Below are 19,262 nucleotides of genomic sequence, written 5' to 3' on the forward strand. Positions count from 1 at the left end.
CAGACAGACAGACACACAGACAGACAAAGACCCACATGCACACATATATATTGTGTGTGGTGAATTTTTTTGGTACTTTCAGAGTTACATTGCACTTTGCTCAAAAACCACATAGATTCATGTTGAACTCTGAGCTCAAAAACTGCATGAATTTATGTAAAACTCTGTGACTTCACTTTTTAGATTGGAATCAATCTAAACATCAGGTCATAGACAGAGAACACAGGGGGCTAACACCGTCAACATATTGTCTAGCTATCACCATTGTTAACAGCTAACCCGAGAATGCAACTTTAAAAAAAGGGTTTAGTAATTTACACATGAAAGAAGTGAAACTATCACTGTATTCTAACAGATGAAAGGCTTAACAGACAATCAATTTTTCAATGTATAATTTCAGTTACATCACACTGCAAATTTTTGCTATAAATTCTGTGTTACGATCAAGCCCTCCACAATCACCTGATGAAGGAGCGTCGCTCCGAAAGCCAGTGTGCTTCCAATTAAACCTGTTGGACCCGTTGTGATTTTTAACTTTGTACACCCCAGTCCAACACCGGCATCTCCGAATCATTATAATTCTGAGCATTATTATTTACTGTGGCATGTTGATTTCTCTGTCCATAGCTATTTTGTGTGATAGAGGACCTTGACATTTATCAATGAACTGACATGAAGAGATTCCTAATGGGATGTAGTTCTTAATTTAGACTAACCTTCAGGTTAACAATGTTATAAAAGGCAACGAATTTTGATGTCTTGTGAAACCTTGTGTAATGCCTGATCAACTAGTGCAGTGCCATAATGGTCAATAGGGACTAGTGCAGTGCCATAATGGTCAATAGGGACTAGTGCAGTGCCATAATGGTCAATAGGGACTCATCTTTAAACAGAGAAATGGGAAAAAGCACAAACAAAAAGATTTCCCTGAATGTGCCATCCACTTGGTTCCATCTGAATTTTCAATATTCTGGGGAAAATAAAGGGTCAAGATTTGAGTTTTGGGTGAGACCTTAATGTTGCGGTCAAATGCAGTCAAAACTCTGTACTGTGCATATTCATTAAATATGCAACTTGGGTTTCAGTGCATTTAAAACACAGTCAAGCTCTGCCCAGAGAATATGTTGATCACCAATCTGGATTCAACTTGACTCTGTTACAAGTCTTGCAGGATTGGGGATGAAGGAAATTATTTAAAATCAGGATCCCAACCTGTGTTGTCACCTCACAAAGTTAGAGGTGGTAGCAGAGCGATGTTAGATGAAGGAAGAATCATGTGGTTTGGGGAGGTGTGGTTATCCAGGAATAGACCAAAAATCTGTACATTCCTATCAAATCTTTAGGCTCCATTGTTCAATCATACAGGATTTGAAATAATGTTTTATGACACGGCAGCAAATGGATTGACAGGATCATCTGAATTTCTTCCTATCTCACCAAGAGCATTAACCTGCAGGGTTATATCTCCATTTGCTTGGGGAGTTCCAACCTGACCCAGTCTGAACTGAAACCTACATTGCAAAGAATATTGCATTGTGACAGTAGCCCAGTAATACCAGCCTGTTCTCACAGCCATTCCATTTTATTTCTTGAGTTGGATTCCAAAGTACCGGAAATTGCCCAGGAGCTGAAATCTCAGAAACATCGATACGTCAGTATGAGCAATGATTTGAACAGATGCTGAGCTAACATCAGATACTGTTTATTGAGGGGAAAAGTGGAGCACAAGTAACTAAGAATCACAGAAAGAGGCCATTTGGCCTATCATGCCTGTACTGGCTCTTCAAAAAAGCATCAAGAAACTATTGTCTGAATGATGGGCAATTGAATTCATATTGTGTGAACTGCATCCATCTTTGTGATTGAAGAAGAATAATCTTATATGTCAAGTATATGCTTTTAAATAAATATATAGAATAAGGTTTGGTATTCAGCACTTTACCCCATAACAAAGATTAAAAGTCAAACACACATGTCACCTAAAATATGTCTCAACAGCAGCATGGCAGCCAGGATCCAAATCTTAAATACAGCAGCAAAGTGTCATTTTCCAGATGTGTTCAGACTAACTGATCACGGTGGTTATGAAATTCTCTCCACCTGACAATGTCTCTTTTAACAGGGATTACAGAAATTCTTACTTTTATGTTTTGTTCGCTTTAAAAATAGCAAGATGAAAGTTCAGGAAGCTAAGCCTCATGTATTAGCCCAGCCTAAACCCTGTTTGTAGCCCAGCTATAAATCTACGTGGCTTGGGAAGTTAGTTATGGGAAATAAAATGCCCAAGCAAACTGTAATGTGAATCATTTTGGACCCTGGTTCTCAAAACAGCTTCCCTCCCGGAGAAATGATATCACAATGAGCTGAAGGTGGTGTTTGTATTGCTGTGCTGGATCCCTGAGAATAGATCCCTTGTCATCCCTTTAGTGTAATCAGAGTTTGAGTAGATATTGCTTTGATTACATTCTGTTCTTGTTTGCATCCAGCCAAGTGGATTAATGTCACCTTATTGTACCCATCAGAATAAATTCCTCTGAATCAATCTGATAAGAGCCAATATCCTAATTAGAATCCCAGTCCCTCTTCCCTGTTTCTACCTTTTTAGTTGAATGTTTGCATTGGAAAGATTCAGCTTGACCTCATCATTACAAGCTCAGAATCAGATAGAGAGGGTGTGATATAAATATCAAGGTGGGTGGAAGTTTGCTGAACTGCTGATCTCTGAATCTTGCAATAACACTGAACTGGCAATGAAACCTCACGTAGAAATATAGACATTAGGTGCAGGAGTAGGCCATTCTGCCCTTCGAGCCTGCACCACCATTCAATATGATCATGGCTGATCATCCTTAATCAGTATCCTGTTCCTGCCTTATCTCCATAACCCTTGATTCCACTATCCTTGAGAGCTCTAACCAACTCTTTCTTAAATGAATCCAGAGACTGGGCCTCCACTGCCCTCTGGGGCAGAGCATTCCACACAGCCACCACTCTCTGGGTGAAGACGTTTCTCCTCATCTCTGTCCTAAATGGTCTACCCCGTATTTTTAAGCTGTGTCCTCTGGTTCGGGACTCACCCATCAGCAGAAACATGTTTCCTGCCTCCAGAGTGTCCAATCTTTTAATAATCTTATATGTCTCAATCAGATCCCCTCTCAGTCTTCTAAACTCGAGGGTATACAAGCCCAGTCACTCCAGTCTTTCAACGTAAGGTAATCCCACCATTCCAGGAATTGACCTCGTGAACCTGCACTGCACTCCCTCAATAGCCAGAATGTCTTTCCTCAAATTTGGAGACCAGAACTGCACACAGTACTCCAGGTGTGGTCTCACCAGGTCTCTGTACAGCTGCAGAAGAACCTCTTTGCTTCTATACTCAATCCCTCTTGTTATGAAGGCCAGCATGCTATTAGCCTTCTTCACTACCTGCTGTAACTGCATGTTTACCTTCATTGACTGGTGTACAAGAACACCCAGATCTCTCTGTACTGTCCCTTTACCTAAATTGATTCCATTTAGATAGTAATCTGCCTTCCTGTTCTTGCCACCAAAATGGATAACCATACATTTATCCAGTCTGCCATGCATCTGCCCACTCACCTAACTTGTCCAGGTCACCCTATAATCTCCTAACACCCTCATCACATTTCACCCTGCCACCCAGCTTAGTATCATCAGCAAATTTGCTAATGTTATTACTAATACCATCTTCTATATCATTATACATTATAAAAAGCTGCGGTCCCAATACTGATCCTTGCGGTACCCCATTGGTCACTGCCTGCCATTCCAAAATGGAGCCATTTATCACTACTCTTTGTTTCCTATCAGCCAATCAACTTTCAATTGAAGTGAGTACTTTGCCCCCAATACCATGCACCCTAATTTTGCTCATAACCTCCTATGTGGGACTTTATCAAAAGCTTTCTGAAAGTCCAGGTACACTACATCTACTGGATCTCCCTCGTCTATCTTCAGAGTTACATCCTCAAAAAATTCCAGAAGATTAGTCAAGCGTGATTTCCCCTTCATAAATCCATGCTGACTCTGACCAATCCTGTTACTACTCTCCAGATGTGTCGTAATTTCATCCTTTATAATAGACTCCAGCATCTTTCCTACCACTGAGGTCAGACTAACTGGTCTATAATTTCATGTTTTCTCTCTCCCACCTTTCTTAAAAAGTGGTACAATATTAGCCACCCTCCAATCTGCAGGAACTGATCCCGAATCTATCGAATTCTGGAAAATAATCACCAAGCATCCACGATTTCTCAAGCCACCTCCTTCAGTACCCTGGGATGTAGACCATCAGGCCCCGGGGACTTATCAACCTTCAGACCTAACAGTCTCCCCAACACCAATTCCAGGCAAATATAAATTCCCTTCAGTTCAGGTCCTTCAGCCACTATTACCTCAGGGAGATTGCTTGTCTGTTATTGTTGATCATCCTTTCAAGTGGAACTCTTTGTGAAATAGCTACAGTTTGCTGCCACATCAATCCGAGAAACCTGTGGAACAGAATGAGGCCATTCTACCCATTGTTACTGTGTTGGCTCTTTGGGAGAACTGTCCAATTCATTCCACTGTCGTACTCTTCTGAATAGCTCTCATTTTAAAGAATATTTGTGATGTGAATTGAAAATTGAACATCCACAGAAATGAGAAGATAATAATAAATGAAGAACAGGAAATTGGGAAGATTTCAAAGGGACTTATTGACTTTCATAGAATCCCGACAGTGTGGAAGTAGGCCATTCAGCCCACATCAACCCTCCAAGGAGCGTCCCACCCAGACCCGCATCTATAATCTTGTATTGCCCTTGGTCAATCCACCTAACCTGCACATTTTTGGACTATGGGATGAAACCCATGCAGACAGGGGAGTACGTGCAAACTCCACACAGACAGTCACTCGAGGGTGGAATCAAACACAGGTCATTAGCATTCTGAGGCAGATGTGTTAGCTACTGAGGCATTGTGCCACCCCACTACAGTGTTAACCACTGATCCACCAGGTCACTCCTTTATTTTCATCAATGACTTAGGGATATGGATGTACCATGTAGATTTTACTGATGGTGAACAATGTGATCAAGTACATACATGCTCGAGCATACCATCATTTAAAGGGATCTGGTTTAGAGATTTAGATAAATCTAGTAACTGCATATGTAGATTAGTGCAGAAACACCTATACCAGGGCAGGGACAGCCACTAACAAAGACAAGGAAATAGTGTCACTTTAGAACATGACTATCAACATTTGCTAACAAATTATCAGTAAAAATGTGATTATGATTAGAACACTAACTACATTCACCCCACACTTACAACTTCAAGTTGAAAGGAATCATTATTTAAGCCTTTCAGATAAGTTCTGTAATGCTATGTGTGGGCTTGAGTGTATCACTTTCAGAATATAATGAAAAGGCTACAGACAGAGTATCAAAGAAATTATAAACGCAGTGCCACCAATCTGGATTTTTATTCATGGAAAGAAGTTTTGAAGGAAGATTGGTTCATGTTTTGAAAATGCTGCAGATCTACCTCACTGTTGTAGAACTGAAACTAGGTCTGGGTGGGTTGCTCTTCGGAGGTCGGTGTGGACTTGTTGGACCGAAAGGCCTGTTTCACACTGTAGGGAATCTAATCTAAACATGTTGAATCAGCCAGAAATGGGGCTTAATCATTTGTTTTTGGTGCTCATTATGGACTCACTGTAAATTCAACTAAAACTAACAAAGTTAGCTTTACCTGTTTTAAAAGGATAAAAATGGATGACTATCAATTAGGAAATAGAGAATTTCCAAGGTCAAATACAGGTGGAGCTGGTTACAAGTGTTTACAATACTGCATGAAACACAGTCTGTTGGATACCATATTTTGAATGGTAACTATCTGCTGTGAGGAATGTCAGAGGGAAGAGTAGGCTGGCACGCTACAGCTTCACTTCATTTAACATGTTTAAATAAGGAGCATTTTACAAAAGGCTATATCAGGAATTAACAGGGCTGGGAGGATCCATGATAGTTTTGGAGGCTGTGGGGAGAGAGACTTAATTACACAAATGCCTTCTTCTAGTTCTAACCTCACGTATGTTCTTATCACCAAATGACTGTGGAGCTTATGTGTCTGTACTTAGCAATACTTAGCAAGGAGAAGATATTGATTCACATTTCAGCTGATTAGCTTCTGAATTTCACTGTGCCTAACACTTACCGTCAGAATCATGGGTAATATATCACCAAGTTAATGAACCAATGCAGAAGCTGTTTTCATGGATTGTGTATAATAAGCACTTTGTTCATTGCAATTCAGAAGCATCTGAAATGCTACAATTGGGGAGAGTTCAGATATTGAAGGTGTAATTTTTTTCATTGATGGGATGTGGACATCAGTGGGCAGGCCAGCATTTATTACCCATCCCTAATTGTCCAGAGGACAGTTAAAAGTCAACCACATTGCTGCAGACCTGGAGTTACATGTAGGCCAGACCAGGTAAAGAACAGCAGATTTTCATCCCTAATGGATATTATTGAACCATCTGTATTTTATAAAATAAAGTTTAATCCACTCAGGCTATATTGTACAGAAATGGCTTGAAGATCAGGGGTCACGATCTCAGGATTCAAAACAAAAGCAGAGCACACTGAGGAAACTCAGTAGGTCTAGCACCATCTGTGAAAAGAGAAGCAGAGTTAATGTTTTAAGTGTGGAATAACTTTTCTTCAGAACTTGAAGCGATAACCTGCTGAGTTTCTCCAGCATTCTCTGTGTTTTATTTTCAGATTTCCAGCATCAGCAGTATTTTGCATTTATCTCATGATGCAAAGCTTTAGCAGATCCATTCAGTTCTGAATTGGCTCTAAATACAAGATCAACTTGATGTAATGATTTCTTAAAGATTCCCAGCTGTGGCCAGCTGATTGGGATTCTTCAAGCCTGTATTTGGTGTCAACACAAAATCTTCTTCATCCAAATGGCAGAACCAGCCACACTTCACTGATTATTCTTGTTTCAGGCGTACCAGAAGGCAAGACATCAGGAACGGTGACCCTCTCACCCAGTGTTCTGATCAACATCACAATGGTAAGCTTATGACGACTTTTTTGATTTCAATTGATCAACATTCTGACATTTCTGATCAATTCTTCTATCAAATGATGTGTTTTATATTTACAATATGTACATGGAACTTTTCAGATGGATAAAGCTTGGGTAAATAATTTGTTTCCATTTTTGATGAAATATTGGTGAAACATCAACATTGCAGAATCCTAAGTATCAGATTTCTATTGGAAATCAGAGGTTAAAGCTGCATCCCATTCCTGAAAACTCTTCTCCCAATTTTCCTGTTTCTTTTCATCTGACCTTTCGGGTAGCAAGTCTCCCCTTCAGCTTTCTCAGACTCTAAAGCAATCAAGCACTGTGCTAGTATCTGTGATCAGACACACCTAGTGAAATACCGCAAATGATTTATAACCTTATTGGCTTTACAACTTGGTTATCATGGGAGATCTACTCACTTCATGGGGAAATATTACTTACAAAATGAATTATTTAGAATTTCCTTATTTTGTAAATGTTTTGGTTACCATCGTACATAGTGTAGCAGGTTAAAGAGCAGTGGTCGATTTATTCAGGTCACTACTAATTGGTTCAAGACTATTTTTATAAATGATCTTGATGACTGTCCATACCAAGTATAATTCTCATTTATGATATTGAAATGATGTTCTTGCAGTGATGACAGACCTGGGATCCAGAATCAGTTTTGTACTGTGAGAGCTTGTGATGTTTAACCCCTCCAAAAAACTCCAAACTTCATCAAATAATGTTCCTTGGAGAATTAGAGGGAGTGAAAGCCTTACTCCTGTCTTAAAAGAAAACCACTCCCCAGTAACTCTCTCCAAACCCTCCATCTCTCTCCCCCAACAGCTTCACCTCATTGTGATTCCCCACTGAAGCTGTTTCAAAAATACCTGAACAGTAATTTCTTCATCAACTCCATCTACAGTCATTGAGTCACAGCATGGAAACAGACCCTTTGGTCCAACCTGTCCATGCCGACCAGATATCCCAACCCAATCTAGTCCCACTTGATAGCACCCGACCCACCCGTCATGATTTCATGACTCCACCCATTCATGCTGCTTCTATTAGAGTTATAGAGTCATAGAGATGTACAGCATGGAAACAGACCCTTTGGTCCAATTTGTCCACGTTGACCAGATATCTCAACCCAATCTAGTCCCACCTGCCAGCACCTGGCCCATATCGCTCCAAACCCTTCCTATTCATGTACCCATCCAAATGCCTTTTAAATGTTGCAATTATACCAGCCACCACCACTTCCTTTGGCAGCTCATTCCATATACGTAAAACCCTCTGAGTGAAACAAATTGCCCCTTTTATATCTTTCCCCTCTCACCCTAAACCTATGCCCTCTAGTTCTGGACTCCCCCATCCCAGGGAAAAGATTTGTCTATTTATCCTATCCATGCCCCTCATGATTTTATAAAACTCCATAAGGTTACCCCTCAGCCTCCGACGCTCCAGGGAAAATAGCCCGAGCCTATTCAATCTCTCCCTTTGGCTCAAATCCTCCAACCCAGGCAACATCCTTGTAAATCCTTTTTGAATCCTTTCAAGTTTCACACCATCCTTCTGATAGGAAGGAGACCAGAATTGCACACACTATTCCAAAAGTAGCCTAACCAACATCCTGTACGGTCACAACATGACCTCCCAACTCCTGTACTCAATACTCTGACCAATAAAGGAAAGCATACCAAATGCCTTCTTCACTATCCTATCTACCTGCGATTCCACTTTCAAGGAGCAATGAACCTGCCCTCCAAGGTCTCTTTGTTCAGCAACACTCCCTAGGACCTTACCATTAAGTGTATAAATCCTGGTCTGATGTGCTTTCCCAAAATGCAGCGCCTCACATTGATCTAAATTGCATCTGCCACTCCTTAGCCCATTGGCTCATCTGATCAAGATCCTGTTGTAATCTGAGGAAACCTTCTTTGTTGTCCACTACACCTCCAATTTTGGTATCATCTGCAAATTTACTAACTGTACCTCCTATGTTCACATCTAAATCATTTATATAAATGATGAAAAGTAGTGGACCCAGCACCGATCCTTGTGGCATTCCATTGGTCAGAGGCCTCCAGTCTGAAAAGCAACACTCCACCACCACCCTCTTTCTTCTACCTTTGAGCCAGTTCTGTATTCAAATGGATAGTTCTCCCTGCATTCCATGAGATCTCACCTTGCTAACCAGCCTCCCATGGGGAACCTTGTCAAACGCCTTACTGAAGTCCATATAGATCACATTTACTGTTCTGCCCTCATCAATCATCTTTGTTACTTCTTCAAAAAATGCAATCAAGTTCGTGAGACATGATTTCCCACGCACCGAATCAGTCCTTGCCTTTCCAAATACATGTACATCCTGTCCCTCAGGATTCCCTCCAACAACTTGCCCACCACCGAGGTCAGGCTCACTGGTCTATAGTTCCCTGGCTTGTCTTTACCGCCCTTCTTAAACAGTGGCACCACGTTTGCCAACCTCCAGTCTTCCGGCACCTCACCTGTGACTATCGATGATACAAATATCTCAGCAAGGGGCCCAGCAATCACTTCTCTAGTTTCCTACAGAGTTCTAGGGTACACCTGATCAGATCCTGGTGAATTATCAACCTTTATGCATTTCAAGACATCCAACACTCCCTCCTCTGTAATATGGACATTTTTCAAAATGTCGTCATCTATTTTCCTACATTCTATACCTTCCATGTCCTTCCCCATAGTAAACACTGATGCAAAAAAGACATGTTTAGTATCTTCCCCCATCTCCTGCAGTTCCACACAAACGCAGCCTTGCTGATCTTTGAGGGGCCCTATTCTCTCCCTCGTTATCCTTTTGCCCTTAATATATTTATAAAAATCCTTTGGATTCTCCTTAACCCTATTTGCCAAAGCTACCTTATGTTCCCTTTTTGCCGTCCTGATTTCCTTCTTAAGTGAACTTCTACTTCATTCTCTTCTAAGGATTCACTCGATCTATCCTGTTGATACCTGACAAATACTTCCTTCTTTTTCTCAACCAAACCCTCAATTTCAATTCCTCTAGTCAACCAGCATTCCCTACACCTACCAACTTTTCCTTTCACCCTGACAGGAATATACTTTCTCTGTAACTCATTATCTCATTTCTGAAGGCATCCCATTTTCCAGCTGTCCCTTTACCTGTGAACATCTGCCCCCCAATCAGTTTTCAAAAGTTCTTATCCTTGTTTTTACCTTTCAAAAGGTCTTGCCTAATACCGTCAAAATTAGCCTTCCTCCAATTTAGAACTTCAACTTTTAGATCTGATCTATCCTTTTCCATCACTATTTTAAATCTAATAGAATTATGGTCATTGGCCCCAAAGTGCTCCCCCACTGACACCCCAGTCATCTGCCCTGCCTTATTTCCCAAGAGTAGGTCAAGTTTTGCACCTTCTCTAGTAGGTACAACCACATACTGAATCAGAAAGTTTTCTTGAACACTGTCAACAAATTCCTCTCCATCTGAACCCTTAACACTATGGCAGTCCCAAATATGTTTGGAAAGTTAAAATCCCCTCCCATAACCCCCCTATTATCCTTACAGAAAGCCAAAATCTCCTTACAAATTAATTTCCCAATTTGCCTCTGACTATTAGGGGGTCTATAATACAATCCCAATAAGGTGATCATCCCTTTCTTATTTCACAGTTCCACCCAAATAACTGGATCTACTGTCTCAAAGGATTTTTTTATTCATTCCACACCACTGGCTACACCAACATTTATTGCCAGAGCGCTGCAAAGAGTCAAATATGTTGTTATGAGTCTTGAGTCACATGTAAGTTCAGACCAGATTGAGATGGCAGATTCCTTCCTTAAAGGAAATAAGTGAACAATCGACAACATGACACAGTCGTCATTAGATTGTTAATCGCGGGTTTTTGGTGAATTCATATTCCTCCATGACAGGATTTGAACCAGAAAATTATCTGGGTCTCTGGGTTAAAGGCCCAGTGATAATACCACTAGACCATTTCCTCCCCTCCTGTCTGACTTGCCTTCTAAGCTTAATATTTTAAAGTTCTGCCTGACTCTCTCTCTCATGGGAAAAGTGTGCAATGTGCCTGAATTAAATCAGTTGTTACCCCTTAATCTTTGACAGCTATTGGATCATCTCCACTCTTCCTGCTTTTCCAAAGGCTACAAGACCTATTTAAAGCAATGTTCTAACTCTGATATGTGATCCCAGTTATTGCATTCTGAGGCCCCTCATATGTTCCTGACATGGAATGGCCATAACTGCATATGATACCTCGGACAGAATGTCTTATCTTGTTTGATTTTTATGCTGTCTCTTTACTAAATCATACTAGGAGCTGACTTTTACTTATCTTGAAGCCTTACTGTTGTACTTCAATTGATGACTCAAGTGGTCATATCAAGGACAAAATCAGAAATAGCTGGAGAAGTTCAGCAGGTCTGGCAGCATCTGTAGAGAGATAAACAGAGTTAGTGTTTCAAGCCCAGTGACCACTTCAGAAGGGTCACTGAATCCAAAAATGTTAACTTTGTTTTCTCCCTGTAGAGTTTTTCCAGCAACTTCTGTTCGTGTTTCAGATCTTCAACATCTGCAGTTCTACTTCTTTATGTCTAATTAAGGCTTTTGTTTTAAAAAGTGTAATTTATCAGCTGGGATACAGAAAATATTGGCGTTAGGAAGTAAATACATTCCTTTCTTCTCCATGGGAACAGTGCCAGTGCTCTCATTATAACAAATTGACTGGGCATTTGCTGAGGAGTATTTCTTGTGTTGTTGCCAAGGTGTGATTTTTTAACTTTGTACACCCCAGTCCAACACCGGCATCTCCAATCTTGCCAAGGTGTGACTGAGCACCGCAGCACCAGTTTCATGTTCAGACTTTAATGTCCCCAATGCTAGCCAATCATCACTCTCCCAACTTCAGAAATATTTCACCTGTAGCACAGGATGTGGATCAGTTTTATTCTGTATGGACGTTTAACATGCTGCAGCTGGGAAACAGCTTCCCTTCAGATTGTAGCAATTGAGAACTAGTATGTTCAGAATTAGTCAGAGAGAAGTGAAACAGAAGTGGAGAAATGAGAGATACATCCTTGTGCAGCAAAATTATTCCATTTCATTCAATCATATCCCTGAACATGTTGATGGCTGACAGACCATTAATTGCTGGTTTCAGTAACTACTGCTCGTTATTGAGTGACTTTTACTGCAGCTAACTCTGCTTCAGACTTTGAACATTTTATAAACATTTTCAAAAAATATCCCAAAATATGTCAAGATAAATTCTGTAATTTATTTGCTGTAGTATGAAATACATGGTTGTTTCAGTCCGGAGAAACTGTGAAAGAAATGGTAACAGTGCTTCCCCAACTCAACTCCGGACAGTGGTTATCCCTAAATGTTAGGCATTGCTGCCCTCTGGTGGAAAACTCTGAACAGAGATTTTATTTTGTGCTGCACATGCTAAGTCCTCTACTACGAGAACTTCACTATTTATAAACTTTGCCCTTGTACTGAAAGTCATCGATTTTGGCAATCACTCACTAATGAGTCTGATTGTCCACCGAAGAAATTCCATGGCCGATGAGCCTAATCCTGCAACTGCATCTCCAATTACAAATCGTTCTCAGCCTTGGTGCTAAATGAATCAGTCCTGTCCAATACAGTGTGGTTGTAGAAAATTAAATGTTTACAAAGCCACATGCTGTAGGGATACTATAAAAAGAAACTCCAGATTTTAAATCATTTGTAGCATTACATACAGTTATTTACATATCACACAGAGGGTGAGATCATCTTTGCAATATCTGCATACAGAGTTAAACATTTTCACACATGTTTGAACCCATTTAAGATAGGTGGGATACTGATACAGGTTAAACAATGCATAAAGCAATTATGTTTGAATCTGTTTAGAAATTAACATATTGGAGTGGTGATTGTAAACTCTACTTTCTGGTATTTCGTCTGCGTTGGGTTTATCTTATAGAAATCTGAGGGCTCTCACCACTTATAATGAAGCTTTGGTGAAGCACACAGACAATGTTACTGCCGTCAGACATTTATAATTAGATTAGTAATGTCAGGGTTTTAGCTAATGGATGGTTTGTTGGATGTCTATAAATTAAACCACAGACTTTCCCAAAGATAATTTATTGTCACATTTTGTTGGCATTGAATATGGAGTTATAGGGACAAATAACAACACTTTCCTGGAAATCAAGAAATTTATCATTGCTTCATACTTGCTGATAGAATAGAAATTGTCAATAGTGCAGCATTCCCTCCGTAATACTGACTTCTCTTATATCCTCCTATTCATTGGAATGATTGGTGAGGTCAAGCTTTCAGATCCCATTCCAATCGTTTCCCACCAGCTCTTATTGTGTACAGTACTAGCTTCACATTACAGTGCTGGAAACTAGTTTATCATAATGTATCTATTGCAAGCAGTAAACGTTTGAATAGCAATCTATAAACATCAAGTATTCTTCATGAATAGCCAATAATAAGTCCTTAAACCTCTCTCAATCTGTACACGATGAGGTGGGTTTCATATTCCTATTACAGAACCATATGTTGGAATCGGAACTGGCTTCATAATCCTTCCTTCTCTCTGTATTTCATCTAATGGGTAACATGATACTCTATGGCAGATACCTTTATCCTACTTTCAACGTTATTCTGTTTTTCTTTCTTTATTACAATTGAAGGTTGAGAACAGTGCCTTAAGACAATGGTATTTAATGGTTTCCAATGAGTTGAGAATTATTTTTATCTTAAACTTTTCAACTTCTGCGTAACAAAGCCAAATAACAGTATATTAAATTTTAGAGTCCAAAAATAATCAGGGGTTTGTGATGTGAGGAATAAATCATTTCCAGTTATAAATGCAGCTAGGGGCAGGGTGCTGGTTACCTCCAGTGTTGATTGCAGTTCAGTTAGAAATTCATCCCAGGAGCTATTGAGTCAATAGTCTATTTGACACATACCTGATATTTAATAGAGAATAAAAAAAGGGCAAAGAAAAAGCTAAATGATTACTTTGTGTTTGTCTTTGTTGAGGTAATTGGCAGAAAACTCCCAGAATTAGAGATCAACGTGACTAAAGAGAGTGAGAAGCGAAAACAAATTCAGATTAGTGAGAGGATTGTACTGGAGATATTAATGGGCTGAACGTTGATAAATCCCAAAACTCTGATGGTCTCCATCCCAGCATGCTCAAGGATCACCTAACCAAGTTGAACCAAGTTCACAAAACCATCAATAAACAAGGCCCAGTCTGAACTAAAATTAGCATCATGAAATAGCTGAAATCAATCATTCAAATCTGCGTCTTCTGTTGGATTTGCAACTCCCTTAAAGTTTTACATATTAAGATATAAGATTGTCTCCAGATTATCCAACTTGAAAAAAAAATGAACCCAAACACAGGAATATATAAATGCACTTTATTTCACATGCAGTGAAAAATCAACATTAATATAGGAGAGGTAATTCGTAAGTTGGATCACAGTGGGGAAAAAGCTGTTCTTGAATCTGTTGGTGAATGTTTTCAAACTCTTGTATCTTCTGTCTGATAGAAGAAAGTATAACTGGGGTAGATGGGGTCATTGATTATGTAAGCTGCTTTTTTGAGGTAGCAGAAAGTGTAGATGGAGTCACTGGTTGGAAGGCTGGTTTGTGTGATGGACTGGGCTGTGTTCACAACTCTGCAATTTCTGAGCTGAAAATGTGTTGCTGGAAAAGCGCAGCAGGTCAGGCAGCATCCAAGGAGCAGGAGAATCGACGTTTCGGGCATGAGCCCTTCTTCAGGAAGGGCTTTGCAATTTCTGAGGCCTTGGATAGAGCAGTTGCTATCCCAAGCTTTGATGCACCTGGGCAAGATTATTTCAATGGTGCATCTATAAAAATTGCTAAGAATGTTTGTGAGCATTGTGAATTTCTGAGGAAGGAGAGGTGTTGGCGTGGTTTCTTGACTGTAGCGTCAATGTGGATGGACCAGGACAGATTGTTGGTGATTGTTACTCCCAGGAACTTGATGCTGTTGACCCCCTCCACCTCGGCACCATGGATACAGCGAGGGTACTCCATATTGCTGCCTGTAGTTGATGGCCATGTTCTCTGTTTGTGTGAATGTTGAATGCTGTGGTTAATTATTTCTCTCAAATTTAGGAAGTAACAAAATTCCTCCTTCTTTCCTTGAAGAAAACATTGCTATTTTCTCCTTAATCTTGAAGTAGCAAAGTGTATTTGGTTGAAATGTCATTGTTGTGGCCAACCAAGGAGTTTAATAAGAAAGGACTCAATTCACCCTTTTCTCACCTGATCATTACATCTACAAAAGTGAATTTAGCGGAATCTCAGGACTGTGCATGATGGCAGCTGGTGTGATATTATCCAAGATGAGTTTATGCACCATTCTCTTTTTATTCCCATCATCTTGAATCAGGACGGTTCACATTGTTATGGACTTGCTGTGGAGTGAAAACTTAGTCTTAGCAGACTTTCTGGTCAATGTTGAAAGTTTATGTACACTGATAGGTCACAAACTCTGGAAAAAAAGCATGAAACTCTCTGTCCTACATTCTCCTTGATCAAGTCTCTCCTTAAAACTTATCTCTCTCACCTGTCCTACCATCTTTATTGGTCACATGGTGTTGAGTTTTGTCTGTGAGTACTCCGGTGAAATGCCATACCGATGTTTCATTTTGTGAACACGGGAGCCCAAGAGCCAAGAGTAGGTCACATGGACACTCCAGCCAAGGATATACTGACTGACAGTCTGCAGCAAGGCCTCCTTCCTACATGATCACTCTGTCCCTTCAGTGCCCAACACCATATTGAGCTCAGCCTTGGATACACTCAGTGCCAGGGCAAACACAGCCTTCTGGGGTGGAGCATTCCCCAGATTCACAATGGCCTGACTGAAGACTTTTATCCTTATCTCGACCTTCATTGGTTGACCCTTTATCTCTGCAAACCTCTAGCCAGAGGGAAAATAACTCTCAGTACCTGGTCTGTCAAGTCATCTCAGAATGCTTGACACTTCTCTGTGATTACCTCGTGACCAAAAAATGAATGAAAAGCTCTATACAATTGCAGGATGTTGTTGTTGTTCTCCTGTATGACAGTAAATAGAGAAGGCTGTTTCCTCACTAGCTTGGCCAAATTGAACTGACACAACGAGGGCAGCTATTGGCAATGGCGTGAAGTTTTCAGTTGCCCCAGTTTCTGTTGGTTATGCAGAAGAGTTCAGGATTGAACTGCTCATTATTCCTCCCAGACTCTGAGTGGAGAGAATCCATATAATCTTCCAATTCATTGGAATTGAGTAACTATCGTTTAGTGAATCTTTTCATTAAGATCATGCAAAAACCTGGTTACGTTGTTGAAAACTTGATAATTAGATTAGATTAGATTAGATTCCCTACAGTATGGAAACAAGTCCTTCAGCCCAGCAAGTCCACACCGACCCTCTGAAGAGTAACCCACTCAGACCCATTCCCCACATTTACCCCTAGAAGAATATCTCAGCAGGAAGGCAGCAAGTGGCAGTGTGTATATTTTTAGTGTACAGAAGATGCTTTGATGGCACTTACACAATTTCTCAGGGGTCTCTTCTGCCCTGAGGTGACAGTCATGGATTGGGACCATTTCTGGATCTGAATGCCACAGTGCCCATCAGTTCAGCAGCTAGAAGACTACCCTAGTATCAGCCACAGAGGAGCAACCTTCTGATGCAGCATTGAGTTAATGTTTCAGGGAGAATCAGAGGGCCTCAGCTTTGGAGGGATTAATGAGGACACTTGGAGTAGTGAGAGGTTGAGGGATTTGGGGGCAGGGGATAGGCAGCCTCTGAAATGTTTGTCTGTGATTATGAGGCCACCCTGTGGAGGAGAAATAGCATCACAGGCAGGTGACCAGCAGCAACTGTCACCCAGGCATTCCCATAGGGGGCAGCGTGTGGGGGAGTGAGAGTGATTAGAACAGGGGACTTCCCATCACCCACAGGGAACCCACCTGCAGGAACCTCCAGGATGTACAAGTCCATCACTTTCGGGAAATATTCTGATCTCTGCTATCCCACTTCAGGACAATGACCAATGGCCAGTGCTTTATTCACAAGACCTGCCCCTAATCCCACCCTCTACCAATGGGGATAGGATGATCCCATCCTTCGTGACATGTTTTTCCAACTTACCAACGCTTATAAAGAAATAGACCCTTCAGTCCAACTCATCCATGCTGACCAAGTTTCCCAAACTAAATTAGTCCCATTTGCCTGCATTTGGCCCATATCCTCCCAACCCTTTCTTATTCATGTACCTGTCCAAATGTCTTTTAAATGTTGTAATTGTACCTGCGTTGCCCACTTCCTCTGGAAGTTCATCGAAGGGACTTCTAAACCAAATCCACAGGAGGGTGTACGTGAGAGAAATCAAATCTTTCATATCAATGTAAAGATAGCTTTTATTAATGAATAGAAAATAGCATTCTTAATTTAATTCATAAACTGAAAATTTATGAATGTCCACAGCTCACTGTGCCTGTTCAGTAGTACTTCAGGAAATAGATTTCAGTTTCTAGTTTTCTCAATTTGATGGAACGTTTGCTGAACTTGCAAAGGATTGTATTTAAAAAAAATGTTGAAAATTATCTGTTGTCAGCAAATGGATGGAAATTGTACATATTACCAATTGTAACAACATGTTTATTAATTCAAAGTTACTTTAGGAAAGAATGACATTTTATTCTCTTTAAAGCATCTTAACTGCCCACTTTGTACATCCCACAGATTGTAATTTCTGGAATGACACCTCAAGAGGGAGTGGGGGGACAGTTCAGCCTTTACTGTGTCAACTGAAACCATCCATTAAAGTTCCTTAACAAAGGCAGAAATTGCTGGAAAAACTCAGCAGGTCTGGAAGCATCTGTAGAGAGAAAGCAGAATTAATGTTTTGAGTCCAATGACTCTTCATCACTGGACTCTGTTATCTCCCAAAAAAAGATGTTGCCAGCCCTGTTGAGTTTCAGATTTCTGTTTTTATTTCAGATTTCTGCAGTTCTTTGTTTCAGTTAAAGATGTGTATGCTGTTTTGATTCACTGTTCATAACTGGTGTGCATTCTCATAAAGGTCACTCGTACCACTTTCCAATCTTCGTAAACATGTTTCTGCTGCAACTGTAAATGTTGATGGGTGCAGTTAGCTTAGTTGGCTGGATAGCTGTTTGGTGATGCAAAGTCTCACCAACATCATGGGTTCAATTCCCACACCAGCTGAGGTTACCATGAGGAACTCTCTTTTCCCCCTAACCAACACCATTTATTTTTCTCTCTCTACTAATCAAAAGCCTAATGATCCTCTGAGAATATGGTGACTTTACTCTCTTGGTGAGTCATTTGAATCATGTTAGATCCTGCTGGCAATTATTTAATTTTATTGTTTTGCAAAATGTTTTCACAACCTGAGTGGTGTCAAATATATTGTATCACAGACCAGTTCCAACCTAAACAGGGCAGCACTGCTTACCTGAGGTCATTAGGCAAATCTGAAGGTGATAGCAGGAATCCTCCATCCTATGTGTTCCTGTAGCTGCTATTGTCATGGTCTAACAAAGTTAAGGATTTTAAGATTTTTAACCAATCAGTTTCAAAGAGAGACAGGTCAAATGTGGTGTAAGTTAGTTGAAAACTGACTTGGTTAAGTCCCTGATTTGGAGGGTTGGGAGAGGACTGATGGTCATGTGGTTACCTTCCTGTCTTGCTGGAAGACAAGGAGAGGTTATTGTGGAAGGAAAGAAAATGAGACATCTTCCTAAAGTTAGGGCTGAGTAATCTGAAGTGAATTTATCGCTTTAACTAGGAGAGACAGATGTGCTTTATTTCTATGTTGCTAGGGATATAGTTTTGAAATTCATTGAATGTATATATTATTAAATAAATTAGTTGATTGACTTATCTTAAAACTTTCTTCAGCCTTAGACTTCAAGGTGACACTACTTATCATACGTATTTATTAATGCAGGTCATTCTGCTATAAGGCACGTATCATTTATGCAAATTTGCTCTAACACGATTGACCAACTGGGGACACTGTTTCTATTGTGTGAACTATTGTGTGAACTTTTAAAGTGTGTATTGGTTATAACACGA

General features: G+C 40.3%; 1 protein-coding gene across 4 annotated transcripts in view; it reads left to right on the forward strand.

The window, feature by feature from the left end:
• The window catches only part of sema3ab (sema domain, immunoglobulin domain (Ig), short basic domain, secreted, (semaphorin) 3Ab), a 412,514-nt gene that overhangs the window by 382,850 nt on the left and 10,402 nt on the right, over positions 1-19,262 (forward strand). For all 4 annotated transcript variants that reach the window (XM_043714215.1, XM_043714218.1, XM_043714217.1 and 1 more), the window contains one exon: positions 7,025-7,092. In XM_043714215.1, the coding sequence (XP_043570150.1) occupies positions 7,025-7,092 (68 nt within the window). The remainder of the gene's footprint in view (positions 1-7,024; positions 7,093-19,262) is intronic.

The sequence above is a fragment of the Chiloscyllium plagiosum genome, chromosome 23 (assembly GCF_004010195.1).
Source record: "Chiloscyllium plagiosum isolate BGI_BamShark_2017 chromosome 23, ASM401019v2, whole genome shotgun sequence".
Classification (NCBI taxonomy): Eukaryota; Metazoa; Chordata; class Chondrichthyes; order Orectolobiformes; family Hemiscylliidae; genus Chiloscyllium; species Chiloscyllium plagiosum.